The sequence below is a fragment of the Salvia hispanica genome, chromosome 1 (assembly GCF_029641045.1).
Source record: "Salvia hispanica isolate PSC_SH4W2 chromosome 1, Shi_PSC_v1, whole genome shotgun sequence".
Lineage (NCBI taxonomy): Eukaryota > Viridiplantae > Streptophyta > Magnoliopsida > Lamiales > Lamiaceae > Salvia > Salvia hispanica.
The window spans coordinates 69,713,370-69,730,104 of NC_142692.1; the positions used below are offsets into that span (position 1 = coordinate 69,713,370).

General features: G+C 37.1%; 4 protein-coding genes and 1 long non-coding RNA gene across 5 annotated transcripts; 1 reads left to right on the top strand and 4 right to left on the bottom strand.

Annotated features, from left to right (window-relative positions):
• Positions 1-301: 301 nt before the first annotated feature.
• On the bottom strand, positions 302-2,897 carry LOC125218992 (alpha-(1,4)-fucosyltransferase-like). The gene is made up of 3 exons (XM_048120829.2): positions 2,250-2,897; positions 1,132-1,305; positions 302-1,015 (listed from the first exon to the last, which is right to left on the bottom strand). The coding sequence occupies exons 1-3, from the start codon at positions 2,730-2,732 to the stop codon at positions 446-448; spliced, it is 1,227 nt and encodes a 408-aa protein (XP_047976786.2). The 5' UTR covers positions 2,733-2,897; the 3' UTR covers positions 302-445.
• Positions 2,898-4,153: 1,256 nt separating this feature from the next.
• LOC125192318 (uncharacterized) lies at positions 4,154-6,101 on the bottom strand. Its single transcript, XM_089057833.1, has 2 exons — positions 5,383-6,101; positions 4,154-4,556 (listed from the first exon to the last, which is right to left on the bottom strand). The coding sequence occupies exons 1-2, from the start codon at positions 5,450-5,452 to the stop codon at positions 4,339-4,341; spliced, it is 288 nt and encodes a 95-aa protein (XP_088913959.1). The 5' UTR covers positions 5,453-6,101; the 3' UTR covers positions 4,154-4,338.
• A 216-nt stretch (positions 6,102-6,317) lies between these two features.
• Positions 6,318-9,236, bottom strand: LOC125192316 (uncharacterized). Its single transcript, XM_048089857.2, has 5 exons — positions 8,502-9,236; positions 7,842-8,294; positions 7,195-7,572; positions 7,034-7,101; positions 6,318-6,832 (listed from the first exon to the last, which is right to left on the bottom strand). The coding sequence occupies exons 1-5, from the start codon at positions 9,039-9,041 to the stop codon at positions 6,628-6,630; spliced, it is 1,644 nt and encodes a 547-aa protein (XP_047945814.1). The 5' UTR covers positions 9,042-9,236; the 3' UTR covers positions 6,318-6,627.
• Positions 9,237-14,432: 5,196 nt separating this feature from the next.
• On the bottom strand, positions 14,433-15,342 carry LOC125218816 (myb-related protein 330-like). The gene is made up of 3 exons (XM_048120590.2): positions 15,210-15,342; positions 15,015-15,144; positions 14,433-14,936 (listed from the first exon to the last, which is right to left on the bottom strand). The coding sequence occupies exons 1-3, from the start codon at positions 15,340-15,342 to the stop codon at positions 14,615-14,617; spliced, it is 585 nt and encodes a 194-aa protein (XP_047976547.1). The 3' UTR covers positions 14,433-14,614.
• LOC148934495 (uncharacterized) lies at positions 14,973-15,672 on the top strand. The gene is made up of 2 exons (XR_016129974.1): positions 14,973-15,097; positions 15,216-15,672. It is a non-coding gene; the product is annotated as an uncharacterized LOC148934495 (long non-coding RNA).
• Positions 15,673-16,735: the final 1,063 nt, after the last annotated feature.

Below are 16,735 nucleotides of genomic sequence, written 5' to 3' on the forward strand. Positions count from 1 at the left end.
TTTAAAAAAATCAAAAATCAGGACGTCCGTCATGGCACCGCAATTGCGGACGTCCCGACGGACGTCGTCAGAAAGCCGCGGAACTCCGGTGTCCGCAAGCGATGTCCGTGTCCGCTAGTCACACGTCTAATGCGGACGTCCGGCACACCGGTCAGACGTCCGCTGGGACGCCCGCCGCTGCGGATGCTCTTAACATAGTGCGATGGGATGATTTTGGTTCAAAACATTACATTTTGAATCTTTAATCCTGAATAAATGAAAACAGTCCGGATTTGGTCTTTTTTTATTATAGAGTTCAAAATCTAAGCAAGATTTCTGTATAAATTGATTTGTCAATCTTCATGCTTTCTACATCTCATTTCCAATGGTTATATATATACTCTAAAAATTCTAGCAGATCAAAATCACAACAAAAATCAACATATTCCAACTAGAACAACTGCTGCTACAAAGCTTTTGCATCTCTCCCATTCATCTTGCTCACTTGTTCACACAGTCTGCACGGCAACGTGTCGAGGCTAGCTGCACGAGTCTTTCCGTAGTTACCTACAATGCCACATCTCCTCCACGCGTGATACTCAGCATACGCAACAGGATCATTAGCTAAGGACTTTACGTAGGAAGCCAGCTGCTCGATGGAACTGAACTGTGTCCCGTCTATTATGGAATGAGGAGGTATGAAGTCCCAGACGTTTGGGGCACCAAAGTATATGGGAACAGCCCCAGAATCGAGAGCATAGAAGAGTTTTTCCGTCACATAGCTCTCTGTCACGGTGTTCTCGATTGCAAGGACAAACTTGTAGTGGGACATGGCACAATGCAGATGATCCCACCATTTGGGTTTCTCGTTGGGATCTTTCACACACTCCGGGTAGAAGGAGAGTGCCTGGTCGAGGCCTCCAACGTTGTTCAGGCACTTCCCAAAAGAGTGGGTGGGTAACAGGCTGAGTATCTTTTTGGCAAGCTGATTCCTTTGAGGTAAGCAGCGAGACGACGACCAATAAACAAGTGTGTCCTTGAGAATCAAGAATCCCAATTAGATTGAGATAAGGCAAACTCAAGATTAAGCAAAAGTGCGAAAGGTACAAGCGACATGTGAATAAAATGGAATGAAATGTGTGAAACACTTACATTGTTCTTATCAGAAGATAATTGATAATTTCGATTGTTATGAAAAACTGCCCCAGCATAAGTTGACTGGACGTTATCTCTAGCATGATAACTAATAAAGATATCCTCATTGCCCGACCTCTTCCTACCGGCTTCAAGATCCATATACACCCGAAGTGGATCACCATCCCGTCTCTGTCAAATGTAATGAAAATACTAAATACGATGGAGTTAAATGGGAACCTGCTGGTTTCCAGTACAAGAATATTGAACTTTACAATTTGTCAGCCCAATATGCTAATGTCTTGCCAAGTTTCTTATCCTTTTGCCCACACAAGCCTAAATTCTAATCCTAATATCGACAGTGCTGTAGGGAAGCACCTCAATCATCTCTAATCCAGGTTTTCTATAGAATGATTCAGATCATCCTTAAAGTACTATCCTCAACATATGCCCTTGTTCACTAACTGATTAGACAAAACCAATAGCACCAGTGGTAAGATCAACAGCAGACATCAAACGCAATACACCTACATTCTAGCCCTTGTTTCTCGGCCCTCACACTACTTTGATATAATCGCAATACACCTCCGCGGTTCAGAACTCCATCACACGCAAGAGTAATCCTACACAAATTAGTATCTTCGATGTAGGCCATCAAATTTCACTAACTTAATGCTTACAAATGTCGTAGTCAATCTGATTTAGGATCAAGTAGCTTAGAGTGATTCTAAATGGATTCAATCTTCAATTTAGGCAATCATATTTCAGTATTTCACTAATTGTTAGGATCAAGAACCACACACTACGGGGGTGTTTACTTTGAGTGATATGATGAATTAAATACTTGGAGGATAAGATGGCCAAACTAGTCCAAAATTAACCAAACCATCAAAGTAAATGGTGGATTAACTAGAATTATTTTTGTGTATCCTCCCTAGCCAACTACCAGAGACTACAATCCCAAACCAGGATACCAAAAAAATGCAAGTATTGCTAATACTAGAGTTGCAGATTGCTTTCACAGAATCAGAAAATACAAAAGCAGACGACACAACAAACATCACAAAAAACTTTAACCCAAATCACTGATATTCACATATCATCCTCAAAATAACCAAATAATAGGGGGATTTTACCAGAATTGGGGGAGTGGTTGTTTCAAACAAAAGGGCATCAGGCTTATCAGCAAGAAGAGAAGATTTGGTCCATAAACAGCTCAACCCGCATCTACAGCTATACAAATTATCCATATTGTCAGGAACCCAAGTCCACCCTTTGACCAGAACGCTGACATGCTTCATCTGCAGCTCACCACACTCAATTCCCCCCTCCGCATTCTGCAAAGACGACATCTTCGACCCATTCACCAGTAAATCTCGGTGTGTTTCCCTAAATTGGGCGCAACCCACCTCGGAATCCCATTTCTTGAACGCTCCGAACAAATCTCTGAAGGGCTCCGGCGAATCGGATTTCGAAAGAGAGTAGAAGATCGAATCTTTAGGTGATGGGACTGCGGAATCGGCAGCTGGGAATTCGAGAAATCCGGTGGAGAAGAGGATGATCATCGCAGCGGTTAACATCATTGTCACAGCGAAGGTGTTTATGGCCTTCAATTGCATAATGAATGTGAGGAGATTTTCAAGAAATGCAATAAATTTCTCCTATATCTATATCTCTCTAGTCTCTCCTGATGCAGATTAGTTAAGAGAGAGGAGAATATTGTTCAATTCTGGGTTTAGGCGGTTGAAATTCTGAGATTTGGGGATTAGTTTCAGGTGACTTTAGTCCTAAATCAGGTCAAATGTCACATTCTTCCCTACCAATTTACTAGTAGTACTAATATTGCCAAATAATATTTTAATTTTTCATATTAGTTTCGGTTTTCATAAAAGAGACAATTACAAAAATTGAAAAGCTATGATTTTTTTATTATAATTTAAAAATTATATGAGTGAACAAAAGTCAAAGAAATTTTATGATTTAAAATACAACTATCCATTTATTTTAATCAATATGTAAATACGGACCAGAGTGGTTTATAGTTCTAATTAGAAGCTCATTATTATATTACTAACATTCCTGACAAGTATATATAATCACATTGAGCATAAACTATATTTAATCTTAAAAGGCACATTTGTTCAAGCCCTATATAAACAGCAAGATCTCTATCCCTTTCTATACAGTTTGAACAAAGACCCTCCAAAACACTCTCACCCTTTCACCAATATATTCCTATATCCAATCAATAGTTTCATAAAAATGGAGACAGGAGTAGAAGTTGATGGTAAGAAAATTGCACCAAAAGGGCATTTTGTGGTGTATGTGGGCATGGAAATCTCAAGATTTGTTCTTCCCATCTCTTTCTTGAAAAACCATTGGTTAAAGATATTCTAGACGAGGCCGCCGAGGAATATGGATTTGTCCGATCTCTAGTCTGGGATTTGTCCGTCTAGACGTATATGGAGCGTCTCATGATCATTTGAATACAACACTCGAACAAGAGAGTAACATCTTTATCTAGTTTATAATTATTGACTCGCGCCGATGGGATTTTTTTAATAAAAATCTCACATGTGTATGTTCATCTACTAATAAAGTCCATTTGCCATAATGAGATGTCTGGTCAGGTCACTAACTTCCCTATGGTTTCTAGTCATTGAATGTGTCAATTACTCATTATACAAATCTATGTTCAGGAAGACAACAATGACTAAACACCAGCAGCAATGAAGGCACTAGCATTAGTTCTTAATTAGATCAGTCTAGTACATAAATTACAGCAGTTTCTAAGTTCTCAATAATGCAAATCAGCAACCTCAAGGCCCTTGAGGATACTAGATGGAGCTACTCATTTTCAGATTCAACTGTCAAAAAATAAAGTGCTGACCAGCACAAGAAATATAGACTTTAGCAAGAAGATTGGTATGTATATCCAGATGCAAACATCATGTATGAGGATAGAAGAATAAATGGCATTGTATTTGGGACAGATCCAAGAAATATTATTGCCACAAAGAAGTGAATCCCAGAAAGTGTGAAAGTGAAATGCTGATAGAAGGGAAATCTGCATTGCAGCATTGTAGTTGGAACAAATCAAAGCAGGTAGACGACATAAAGACAGTGAATGCAAACGACTGTTAAATTCTTTTCAGTCAGTGCTTCTTTCCTACACAAGGCTCAAATGTCAATTATTGCCACAAATGCAGATATCAACAAGAAAAATTACGCTGAGGAAGTCTTCTTTTGCTGATAGACTACTGCATAAACTGGGACTACAACACCAATGCTAAATGCAGTGAAGACAGCAATGCTCATTTTCAGTGCCTGATTATTCATCCTGTCCAAGTTGTACATGTGCTTTGCATGTAGATAGAAAGGCTCATCATGGCCATGGCCTCCTCCCATCTTCTTTACACTAGTTGAGTGAATGCCCCTGTTCCCTGTGAATAAGCAACGAATTTTACTTTTTTACAATATCCCACAGAAAAAATCTACAATATCCAATACTGAAATAATTATACTTAACTAAATTTACAATATACTATTAACTAAGAAAAGATTACCACAAAATGGAGACTAATTACCTACTATTTTCTCAGTGCAAAATACAGCTTTATGACATTAGAGAAATGATATAAAAACTTTAATGATCATTTCAATAATTAAATCTATTATTTAAGCTCTTTTTTAGATACAAAACATTAACATAATGAGAAAAAGATCTGATAAGACAAGAGAAACCAGAAGACATACATGATACAAAAGACTCCCAAACTCCAATAACTATGTTCCAAATTTCTATTCATTCATACATTCACTAAAAGTAAAATATTTTTAAGACACATGCATTTTGTAAGTTGTATAGCCAATTTTTAGGACCAGTTCAAAGGAAAAAGACCCACATTCTTTAGATTATCCAGGATAACAGTAAAAAACATTGAACAGACCATACAAAGTTTATTAAAAGTGAAGTAAATCAGCATACATTATTAGCATTATCAACATAAGCAACTGAAAGAGCACATAAATAGTTACCATTACTATCACAGAAAGAAGTATGTATGTGCAGCTGAATCAGCACAGTTTTTTTTCATTTTTCATAGCTACGGAAGAATCCAGAAAAATTAAAATAAATAATACAACTAGTTAAAGATACGAAAAAAAAAACGTAAACCGGATTCGCATAATCACCAAAACTACACAAATTGTACCAGAAACAAAGAAAAAGATCTACGAAAAAGAGAATGATAGAAAGAAATGGTATACCTGATTTGGGCATAATTGCCGAATTCATAAGCTTGGAAGCACAAGATCTCAATCCGCCGTTCATCGCCATTATTGAGTGTTAGGATTAAACTACCGATTGAAAGCTCTCAAACAAGAAAAGTAAAGCACTCTTAAGCGATTACGTGGTTCGGCAAAGATTGCCTACATCCACGGAGAAGTCACTCGAAGTTTATTGAATCAACACTCTCAAGAAGATGGCTCACACTTACAAATTGAATGCCCTAAGCTAATCACAAGCTAGAGCTCATAAACCCCCAATCTGCTGTGTGTGTGTGATTTTCTCTCTGCTATACAAACTGAGAAAACCGAGCTAAATATAGAAGACTACAACAACTTGAGATAACCAACTAATTTCAAAACAGAAAATCAGTTATAACTACCACTTCACCAACGGCTAGTTTTTGGCTGATGAATGAGTCTCAACACTTGTTCCTTCCCCGAGCCTTCAACGACTTTTGACAACAGCTTCAGCTTGATTTCTACTTCATATTTGCAAAGGGCATAATCCCACATCGAGCAATTCCGATTTCGTTGAGCTCAATTCCTATACAGGATTGTAGCAAAACGATGAATCTGGAACAAGGGTTTGTGATTTTAGGAGACTGATTTGTGATTTTAGGAGTTTGAATTGCACTTGTGGAAATTGTCGAGAGCTTCATTTCCTGGGCTTTTAAATATTATTGTGGCTGAAGCTGAACCAATAGTTTTGGAGAAATAAATCACAATGAAAATTAAATATGATTTCACTCATTTTCACTAATTAATAAAGTTCACTTCTTTAATTTGGCTCCTTTGGCAGTTTTACAATGTTAATCTGTCAACAAACAAACTTTATAAAACTACTATGTATCACTACATATAATAATAGTACCATAACATTGAACCAAACAATGAAGTATTAAGAAAACATGAGGTGAGAAAAGATAACACATTTTAAGAATTAGTACTAATAGTTTCAAAATTCGAAATACAGCTTATATAACCACGGGTACGTACCACTTAACTAACGGAGAGAGCATCAAACTTCATCCCAAAAAAGGGAAGTGGGAACAAAGGTTTGAGAGATAACATTCTTCTCAAATTCCAAAAGTCAGCTTCCTAAAAAGAAAGCAACCTACAATCCACAAAATCACAACTCTCAACAATCTCTAGAGAGCTGTTAGCTAAAAGATTTACTAGACATCTATTCTTTTTACATGAGGATAAAACTAAAACAGTCACTTTCTACTTAGGCATGAACGACATAGCTTTCCTAAAATCAACAGCTGAGCCTGGGAAAGGCTGCTGTCCCGGCATCCAGAGATTTCCATTGTGGGGCAACAGCACCGAAGGTTGGTTGCTCGTTCGTGTGTCTTGTCCTATGACTGAATCGGAAACTTCTTTCTTTTTCTTGACAAACTCGAAGAACTCAGCAACTTGGCGAGCATATCTTTCAGATGAAAAATAATGTAAATAAATTTTGAGGTATAACTCAAACGTGATCAGATAAAGAAATGCATCAGAGCTTGCTTTAGATTAGATTAATCTATTATACTAGAATCTTATTGAGATAGATAAAAACCATGTAGTGTTTAAATGAGATCAGCAATAAAAACTGTCTAGAAATGGGAGAAGTCCAAACTTAACATACTCTTGCTTAGCTTCTACATCTCTGCTGAAATCGATGTCTGGTTCACAGTCGAGAACCAAGGCAGGAACCTGCTCCATAACAAAAGGCAAAACACAGAGATGGGAAAAAATGACGAAAAGAATAGCCTGGAATAATTTTGCAAGTGCAATGATGGGTGGTACCTTTTGGATGCTCGAATGCATATGATCACCGTGCAAATAAAAGACGCGGTCTTTGATGTGGGGATGTAAAGACCAATCATCGTCCTTGGGAAGTTGACTGACTGATAGAACTCCGTGGTTGCCACTCTCAAAGGGGAAAAGCCAGCTTTCATGCTTCTCATGCAAATCCCTCAGGTAGTCCAGAGAGACTCCGCCTTCCTCTGCTCTCTTACGCAGCATCATGCGCTTGTGGCAAGTATCAGGACTTGCTCTTAGGTAGATGAATCCATCAGGTATGAGTCCGGGCAAACTTGAAACGACAGGATCAAACCATGAATCGTAAATGCTAATTTCCATCTCATTCATCCACTTTGCCTCATGAACAGCTCTCACAAAGACCTAAATTAAGAAAATCGATCAAGAAGATAAGCAAAGCTGATTCAATATTAGTGAACAACCAAAAAGGTTTCTCAATATTAAGTTCACACATTAGACAAATATCTTGGTTTTCGCATAAGAATATGGATTGTTTAATAGGTTGCCAGTCTTCTTCTTCGTCATTCTGTTGTAATAAAAGCTTGATCAAACACAACATTTCTGAAAAAGCTCAGGAGATAGAGATCACATATTGTCATCATGCTCAAAAAGAGAGGAACTTAGTCGTTTACCATTCTGTCACTGAAGACGCTCCGTTCCATAAGCCTCAGGGGCTTCATACCGCCACATGATTCTCTCTCTTGCATAACTCTTGTAACAAACACGTAGTTCTGGAATGTATACGCATATCTCTCTGGTTCAGCATAAAAGGCATCTAATATGTTGAAGTGGTCCGGACCAACATTCTGCCACTTGTCAACTGGTTCAGGAACAATCTCCACAAGATCTCTAAGCTCAAGGGTTTCATTAGCTATTCTCTGCAAGAATGTAGTCTTTCCCACACTGATATTTCCTTCAACACATAAAGTGATCCGATTCTTTTGACTAGGCTTAATACTTTCCTTGAGCTCTTCATCCACACTCTCCTTGATAAATATAGTTATGCTCTCAGCATGGTTCTTGTGTATGATCCCAACCGAACTCTGTAAGAACTCCACCATCTTCTCACTAGATTTACCGAAAAACTGCACCATAACAAGAGCATGTTACAAAAGCTCAACTTATAATTCAGCTATTCAAATATTTTGCCATACTCAAAACGCACAATGAAAACAACAAAGTGACACAGCTTTAATGGCTTCAAAACACATTTTGCTATAATGGAGTGAACCAACCAAAATAAAACTTGAATTGAATAGTGACCTGAATTTAAGCCAAAAACAGAAATATACCTTATCTTTATATAGCTGTTTGAGCTGAGCTACACCCTCAAACCCTTTTTCCACGAGCTTCCTCGAATTCCTTGGACCGACTCCGGGAATAGTGAGCAAATCCGGGCTCCCCGGAACCACCGCGCCGCTGCCCCCATTCTTCCTCCTTTGCAAGCGCTTCTCCTCTGAAACCGCGAATTCGCCGCCCGTACTCGGATTCCCGGCTAGGGTTGCGAACCACGCCGCCCTGTGGGACCCGCCTCCCAATCCACCATGCCTAGTGCTCTCCTTCAATACCACCCACGCCCTCAGCGGCGCCGCATTGGCGCTGCTGTTGTCGATGGCGCAGCTGCAGGGGCGCAATTTCGTCAATTTGAGGCCACGCACCGCTGCGGACGAAAACGGATTTGTCGGCTGGCCGAGACACGACATTTTCCTGGAGGCGCCGGTGAACCGTAGAGAGATAAAGCTGGAGGCGGAGACGGGTAGAGAGAGAGGAGTGTTGTTATTGCCGAATGAAATTGGGGCAGCAGCGGGCGTTCTGCGTAAAAGCTTCTGCATCACTCTGGTGCATCTCAAACTGAATCCAAATTGTGGATACGACGAGCTATGTATGTATATCTCTTATTGAATGTTGAAGGTGTTGTGTTATGAGTGTTGTGAGAGTGCTTTGGGTTTGGCTGTTGAAATGGTTTTGGCGGAGAAGAGAAATTGAGGTTGAGGGTTTAGGGTTGGGTACAGTCGTTTTTTTGTTAAATCATTTAAATGTTAGGATTATTCTATTTGTTATACTACATCTCAAATAGTACTCCATTTTGTCACATGCAATCTATATCTATATATCTATACATGCATACAGGGCGCCTTTTAAAATATTTATAAGTTTTATCTTTACTTTAAAATATTTATAAATTATGGACCAATTTAAATATATATGAAATAATTTGAATTTGTATAGTTTTATAATTAATTTCTTATCAATTAAATGCAAAGTTATGAACTTAGAGTCATAGTTTGACTAACTTTGCCGTAGTAATGGAAGGTTGTATGATTTTAGGCACTAATTTAAATTAAGTGAATTTATTATAATTATTGTATAAATTATAGTATGTATCAATGTATAAAGTGTTACACAATAATTCCATTCATGAAAATTTATTTAATCTAACTTAATTCTTATCAAGACTTTGTAACGTAACTAATTATTAGTGAATCCAAATAAGTTCATTAGCCTAAACCCTCTATAAATATGTCTAATTTGCTACCTTCTTACTCACTTTTTCATTGGCTTTTCCCTTTCCATTGTTGGATTTTCTCCAACAAAACATTGTTTTCCGTATGAATATCACTTTCCTTATTGAATTTTATAGCCTAACAATACTCCATCGGTCATCAAAGTGAGATATGTACGCGTTTATGAGATGGCCAAGCCCGATGACAAATTAATTGTCATTGGTGTGTGTTCCATGACAAAATGGTAGAGTTATAAAAGGCGAGTTTTGTTATTTTCTGTTTGAAGTTCTAATATAGCTGGAGGCAATCCGACATGATGGAGAAGATGACATCGGCATAGGGTGATGAAAGTGCTGGAGATGATGAACGGAAAAGGAGGCAAGCAGATAAAAAAGGTTGGGAGAGATTATAAGTAAGATGAATGCATATTGGAATAGAAGAGAAGATCGATGCAGATTAATTCTTAATTAGTAGTATAAACTATTTTATTGATTCCAATCAGTTGGTAATTTTATTTTATTGAGAAATTTTTGCCAAATTTACTAAGCAATATATTTTTAGAAATTTGTTGATTTCAAAATTTGATTTTATATATTTATGTAATGATTTTTTAGTATATATTTTATGCTTTCAGATTTGTATGATGGTATGTTTATCACTTCAAATTCTCCATCCATTCACAAATTCTAAAATCGAAAGAATCCCAAAATTGAAAAACCCAATAAAAATGGGAGCCCCGGCCCGTCGCAGAAGCTGTAAACACCTGAAATTTCCCCCAATTTCGTCACATCACCTCGCAATTCGACGAATTAAAAACTAGATCGGATAATCGGAGCTCTAATTTCGGAGAAATCTTACATAGGATGATGGCGGAGCGCACGATTGAGACGAGGGGGGTGTCAATTAGAGAGTCGCGGAAGTCGTAATTGGGATGGCGGCGGAGAGGAAGGCGGAGGGGAGGAGCGCGTCGGCGACGATTAGGAGGATCGGAGCGGAGAAGATTAGAAGAGAGAGCAGCATCGTGATGAGGGAAAAAAGTGTCCTGATCCATCTCAGAATCGCGAGCGCCGCCGCTGCCATGCTGAGCTTTTTTTCGTCTTTGGAGAATCGCATAGCTGCCGTTGAAGCTCTCACTGCGTGTGTGAGATAAAAATAATTAGGGAACTAATTAGGGAGTAAAAAATCAAAATTAAAAGTTTAATTTGGTCAAAATTGGGATTAAACCCGTTGACCGTTAGTTTTTAACGGAAATGTTGACGGAGGACCAAAATGATCAAATTTCATATGTTTAGGACCAGAAAATCCAAAAGATAATGTTTAGGACAAAAAACGTAAAATGACCAGGACCAAATTTGGCCTTTACTCTATAAAAAATTTCACTATGCATAATACATTTTGTGATGTATATTTAAACGCCGTTAGCTTTTACCTAAAATGAGGAGTACAAAATAGTAATTGGTGTAACATTTTGTAGCAAAATGTTTTTTTTTTTTTTGATAAAAAGAAAGGCTCAAACATTCAAAAATGGTGTGCAAAAGAATATAAAAGCTTGAACAATAACAAAGCCTCCCCAAAAACAAAGAAACACTACAAAATCGACAAACCATGCACAACCTACCACCACCTCATAAAAGCAAGCCCAAGAAGACCACTCGACAACCATAAGACCACTAACAAAGGACCAACCATCCTCGACAAAGTTGTATAGCCACACTCATGAGGTATACTTCATTTGTGTCCCAACCATCTTTTAGCTTTAGGTAAGTCTTTGCATATTTACTCGGACGAGTAAGGAAAATTTGGATACCATCCTTTAATCCATAATTCAACCAAGCCTCCATATAAGTAGTTTTTTCTCTACATCCCAATTTTGTTTCATCTTTTCATCCTTTAATAAAACAAGATATTGGATCCTTGGGTATGCAAAAGGTGAGATTTCAGCAACTGCATCCAAAATACCATTGTGGAAAGCAAGGTGTCTATCGAAGGTAGGTTGATTGGTCTTGATTAAATCGGTTCTAATCAATCTTCCTATGTACTACCTGAGCCTCTATCAGATGCTTATGAAAGTAGCAGGACACATCATACAAATGCAGAGACGATTCTTTTGGGGCAAGAAGGAGGGAAAGAAGGGGGGAAACATCTTTGCGTGGGATGTCATTCAATAACCAGTTGAGCATAGAGGCTTGGGGGTCGGAGATTTATCAATTAGAAATGTTGCTTTGTTATTCAAATGGTGATGGAGATTTGCCGATGAACAGAAACCACTATGGAAGAAGATAGTTAAATCTAATCATAATAAGACATAAGTTTTGAAAATGAAGGAAAACATCCAAGGAAGCATTTTAGGACAAATCACAAGTACCAAAGGGCTTAACAATGAAACTCAAGAGATGATGAGGAAAGGGATCCACAGAGTGGGAAATCGAGCCCAAACGAGATTCTGGATGGAGTGTTGGGTTGGGGATGAGTGTCTTCCAAGACTCTTTAGAGTCTTTACCTTGTCCTCCCAAAAAGGACACTACATCCAAGAAATGGGACCCGGATCAATGGGGAGTGGAATTAGAGATTGTCTAGGAGAATGAAACTCTTTGCATGGGAAGATGATGTACTTGAGGATATGCTACTAGCCGCGAATCACACTGTTCTGAGAAAAAACATGAGGGATGTGAGGATCTGGTCACTTGACAAATCTTCATATTTTTCTGTCTCTAATTTTATTTTGTAGGTAAACCATCGACTTTGTAGTGAGAGCTCTCAACACAATCAAGGACTTCTTGCCTGGAGAAATCTTGCCTCATCCCGAGCACAACTTGTTTTGTGGGTTATTCTACAGGGTAGACTTAATACTAGAAATACTTTTTTCTTGGAGAAGGAACATATTACTCAATTTATTTCCGTACCACTCATGATCGATACCAAGGACGATAGACTTTCAAGAATTGGTGTGAGTGGAATTGGTGATGATCGGTGTGTTCATTGCAAGATGGAGACAAAAACAATGGAGCATGTTATGTTTAGTTGCAAGGTGTCGAGTAGCTTGTAGTATCACTGTTGCAAGCGATGGGATATTGATCTCCACAGAGAACCAGTTGTATGCTTCGAAGCATGGAAAGGGTCACCATTCTAGAAATTAGATAAGAAGTTTTGGACAACGGTGTTCTATGTGATTGCGTGATTACGTGGATCGTTTGGGACATAAGAAATAAAATCACTTTTCAAGAGTTTCAACCCCAACTGGGAGCGTGAGAAGAAACGCTTATTCTGGACTCTGGAGACTTAGCACTTGGACTCGAGGTTGGTGCCCCGAATTCCCCTTCTCATCAAACGAATGAATGATGAGTGGAATGAAGTTAGTGCTTGGATAGAACCCAAGAATCAACAAAAGAACAAGAGCCTCTAACGTGTGCTGGGAAGCCAATGAAGAGTTTAAGAAAGCGACCGAAAGATAAGCATAGACGAACTTGTGCTTGACCTTGCTTTTTGATTCATGCCTCGCTCTTGAGAAATCTTTTTTGGTGGCTTTTGGGTTTGTGTTCTCTCCGCTAGTTCTTCTTTCACTGATTAGTCTTTCTTATTCAAATGGGTAACTATTAATAAATTTATCAACAAGAAGTAAACGTTAATAATTTAGTATTAGAATTTTATTTTGTAGAGTATTGATTCGTTTCGTTTCAATTATTCGCCTCACATGACAACAACATTTGTATCAAATATATACTATAGTTAGTACTATATTTTTATGTAGTAGTACAACCGACTATGCAATAATTACAAACATAAGCCATGTGATTAACCAAATCATATGGTTTAGGTAGATAAATTATTATCATTCGTACACCTGTACTTAAACAGAAAAAATAGCATATCCCTTTGATTAATCTTACTATTTTTTACTTGGAATAATTAGTTACTTAGCTACTGTACTTAATTTGGTATTAACATTATTTTGACTAATTGCCATTTCAAAAGAGACGTCAGCCCGCATGTCTTTTTTATTTGCTAGCAATAAATGAATGCCAATTAACCCAATGATAATATTAGTAATATTATTCATTATATTACAAATGCATGGTTATAGATTAAAATTTTCAAACTCACGTGTATTGAGATTAATTATTGGTCTATTTTATTTCAGATTAATCTCATTTTAAGTTCTTAATATAAAAATATTTAAATTATCTGTTCGTTAAAATAGTAAAAGTTAAAAATTATTGTTTTATTTTACGGATATTCGTCAAAATTTTAATTTCGACGTTTCGGTTAAGGGAATAGTAAAAGTTATGGGGTGAGATATTCCTTTTAAGGATAAGAATTCATGAGAAAATGATAGCTATAAATTATAGTATACCAATAATCATCAAAATGAAAAATGCGAATAAATACGCATATGATATTGTAAACCTTTAATTGGTCTTATGGAAAATAAGTGTTAGGCTGGATTGAAATTTAACTTTCTTCAAAATAATCATAATATGGATTGAACTAATTTCATTATCCTATAATGTGCTGTGTGTCACACTCGGAGTAGTGCCCACATCATATCGATGATATGAAAATTTAGTTTTTTGACAATTTATACATCTCAAAATAATAATTTAATGTGCCCTACATAGAATATGAAATGGATAATAAAGTTGCACTTTTATTATGGCCTTAAATATGATGTCCCACATCTTCCCATGTGCCTTTTATTCAATAAATAAATGTCAAATGATATAGGTAGAAAACAAAATGAATTGATTACTTGTTTATTTAATTAAATACTATTAACCTGAACATAATTCAGGGCTAGAATAATGCTTAACTTGAATTGTGTAATAAAACCTTAATTAATATCTAAATTACATTAAAAAAAAAACTCTACAATAAACAATCATTAAATATAATCCAATACCCTTCTAAAAACCCAAAGGCCACAAGAAGTCGTGGATCGACTTAGACTCAGCTGAGGAGGAAGAAGCACTCTTCATATACTTAGACGAGTGCGAGTGCGAAGGCAGCCCAATCGACAGCTCCAAATCCACACAGCTCTCCTCCTCCGTCGTGGTACTGTCGTGCGCCGACGACGAGTTGTCCTTGGACGGAGGACCTGAACTTCTAGGGCGGTGCGTTTGCGGATCCACGCCGCTGCTAATAAGCTTGCGTTTGATGTGCGTGTTCCAATAATTTTTGATCTCGTTATCTGTTCTTCCCGGCAATCTCCCTGCTATAAGAGACCATCTGCACCACAAATTCAACAATTCATTTTTTTTAACCTACAAAAATCGATGATTAAAAAAAAATCCAAAAACAGCCCACCTATTTCCCAACAAACTATGGAGTTTGATAATGATCTCATCTTCTTCTTCACTGAAATTCCCCCTTTTCAAATCAGGCCTCAGGTAATTAATCCATCTCAACCTGCAGCTCTTTCCGCACCTCAGCAATCCTACAAAATTAACAAATTCAATCTCCTATTTTTTCTCATACTGGTACTAATAAAACTTAACATACCTGCAGATTTAGGGAGAGAGCGCCAATTCCCCTCGCCGTGAGCTCGTATGTAATTGATGAGGCGTTGATCTTCATCCTTAGTCCAAGCACCTTTGTTGGTGTGAGCTTTCTCACAGCAAGGCGACCGCCCCATGATTGAACTCAACAAAGGAAAAAATTATAGGTTCTTGATGGATTCTTGATGTATATATATTGGGAGTAGGGTGTGGGGTGTGGGGTGATGATGAGACTTGAAGATGAAGAAGAGAGGATGGGGATATTTAAAGATATGAGATTACCATTAGTATGAAGCCATTTTAACAAACAGATGGATGCATTTCAATTCAACTCAACCAAGTTGGTGAAAAAGAAAAGTAGGTACGCTTTAACGATGTATTGCTTTTTTTTTTTTTTTTTTTTAAGCCTAACCTCTTTTTCTATATTTAAAAATTGTTAATAAAAAATCAATATTATTTGCCACGTATACATACATGTGTCTACGTATACATACATGTGTCTGTGTTTTTGTGTGTGTGTTTGGGGTGTTCTTGACCTTTTTCCTTTTACTATCAAAATTACTACTAATATGACTTATGAGTTATATATGGGTACTATTTAAATATGGAATTCGTCACATTGACTTTTTCCTCTGCCTTAATAAATATTGTGGACCAATGAAGATTTATTTGTGAATCAACTTGCTTAATTTCGATACCCAAGTTACTTTTTCGTTTAATTCTGTATTTATTTGTAGGTGTATAGACGGTAGTAGGGAAATTCATATATATATGAATTATATGAATATAATACAATTGCATTAAAATTAAAGTGAAATCATATGAATATAATAGAATTGCACGAAACTAAAGTGAAATCATATGAATGTAATACAATTGCACGAAAATTAAAGTAGAATCAATAAATTGCTAGGGTCAACTAGTTATGTAAAGTTTGAATAAATTTGTACTTCCCCCGTCCTATAATAGTTCTAGGGGTGGCAAAATGGGAAGAGGATAATGGGTAATTTTCATCTCGACCTGCTACCCGACAATAACGAAAAACGAGCCGGGATCGAGTAGTGTGTTTTAGAGTTTTGCGGGTAGCAGATATACCCACCACCCGCGCGGGTGTACCTGTTAGTTCCGATAATACCTGTTATTATTAGTATTAGCCATATTCCATCTTTTAATGCTCCCTCTGTTCCATATTAATAGAGGTGTTCCAAGTAGTTAAAATGAAGAAAAAAAAGTAAATAGTTAAATAATAATAGCCATATACGCACTCATTTTGAAAAATTAAAAATAAATTTGAATGGAGAAAAAATAAAGTAAGAGAGATAATAATGTATAGAAGAGTATTTGTATTATTATATTTCCAAAATGAGTGAAGAGAATGAAATGCCTCAATTAAGGCGGAACATCGGGAGTACTCTTTTAGAACATTTTTATATTCCAACGAAAATACAATGGAAAACTCACCTGAACTAGCTATAGAGTGTCCCCTCACTTTTATTCTCAATCTATTCAACGTTTACCATCTATAATAAT

Bases quoted from the DNA above. Each gene is read 5' to 3' on its own strand.
- LOC125218992 (XM_048120829.2), bottom strand. From the start codon at position 2,732: ATGCAATTGAAGGCCATAAACACCTTCGCTGTGACAATGATGTTAACC. The intron at 1,306-2,249 runs GTAAAATCCCCC...TACATTTGACAG, and splicing joins CAACCACTCCCCCAATTCTG to AGACGGGATGGTGATCCACT. The intron at 1,016-1,131 runs GTAAGTGTTTCA...TTGATTCTCAAG, and splicing joins TATCTTCTGATAAGAACAAT to GACACACTTGTTTATTGGTC.
- LOC125192318 (XM_089057833.1), bottom strand. From the start codon at position 5,452: ATGGCGATGAACGGCGGATTGAGATCTTGTGCTTCCAAGCTTATGAAT. The intron at 4,557-5,382 runs GTATACCATTTC...GCTTATTCACAG, and splicing joins GGCAATTATGCCCAAATCAG to GGAACAGGGGCATTCACTCA.
- LOC125192316 (XM_048089857.2), bottom strand. From the start codon at position 9,041: ATGCAGAAGCTTTTACGCAGAACGCCCGCTGCTGCCCCAATTTCATTC. The intron at 8,295-8,501 runs GTATATTTCTGT...GTTATGGTGCAG, and splicing joins AACAGCTATATAAAGATAAG to TTTTTCGGTAAATCTAGTGA. The intron at 7,102-7,194 runs GTACCACCCATC...GTTATGGAGCAG, and splicing joins TGCATTCGAGCATCCAAAAG to GTTCCTGCCTTGGTTCTCGA.
- LOC125218816 (XM_048120590.2), bottom strand. From the start codon at position 15,342: ATGGGGCGGTCGCCTTGCTGTGAGAAAGCTCACACCAACAAAGGTGCT. The intron at 15,145-15,209 runs GTATGTTAAGTT...TTAATTTTGTAG, and splicing joins CTCTCTCCCTAAATCTGCAG to GATTGCTGAGGTGCGGAAAG. The intron at 14,937-15,014 runs GTGGGCTGTTTT...TTTGTGGTGCAG, and splicing joins CATAGTTTGTTGGGAAATAG to ATGGTCTCTTATAGCAGGGA.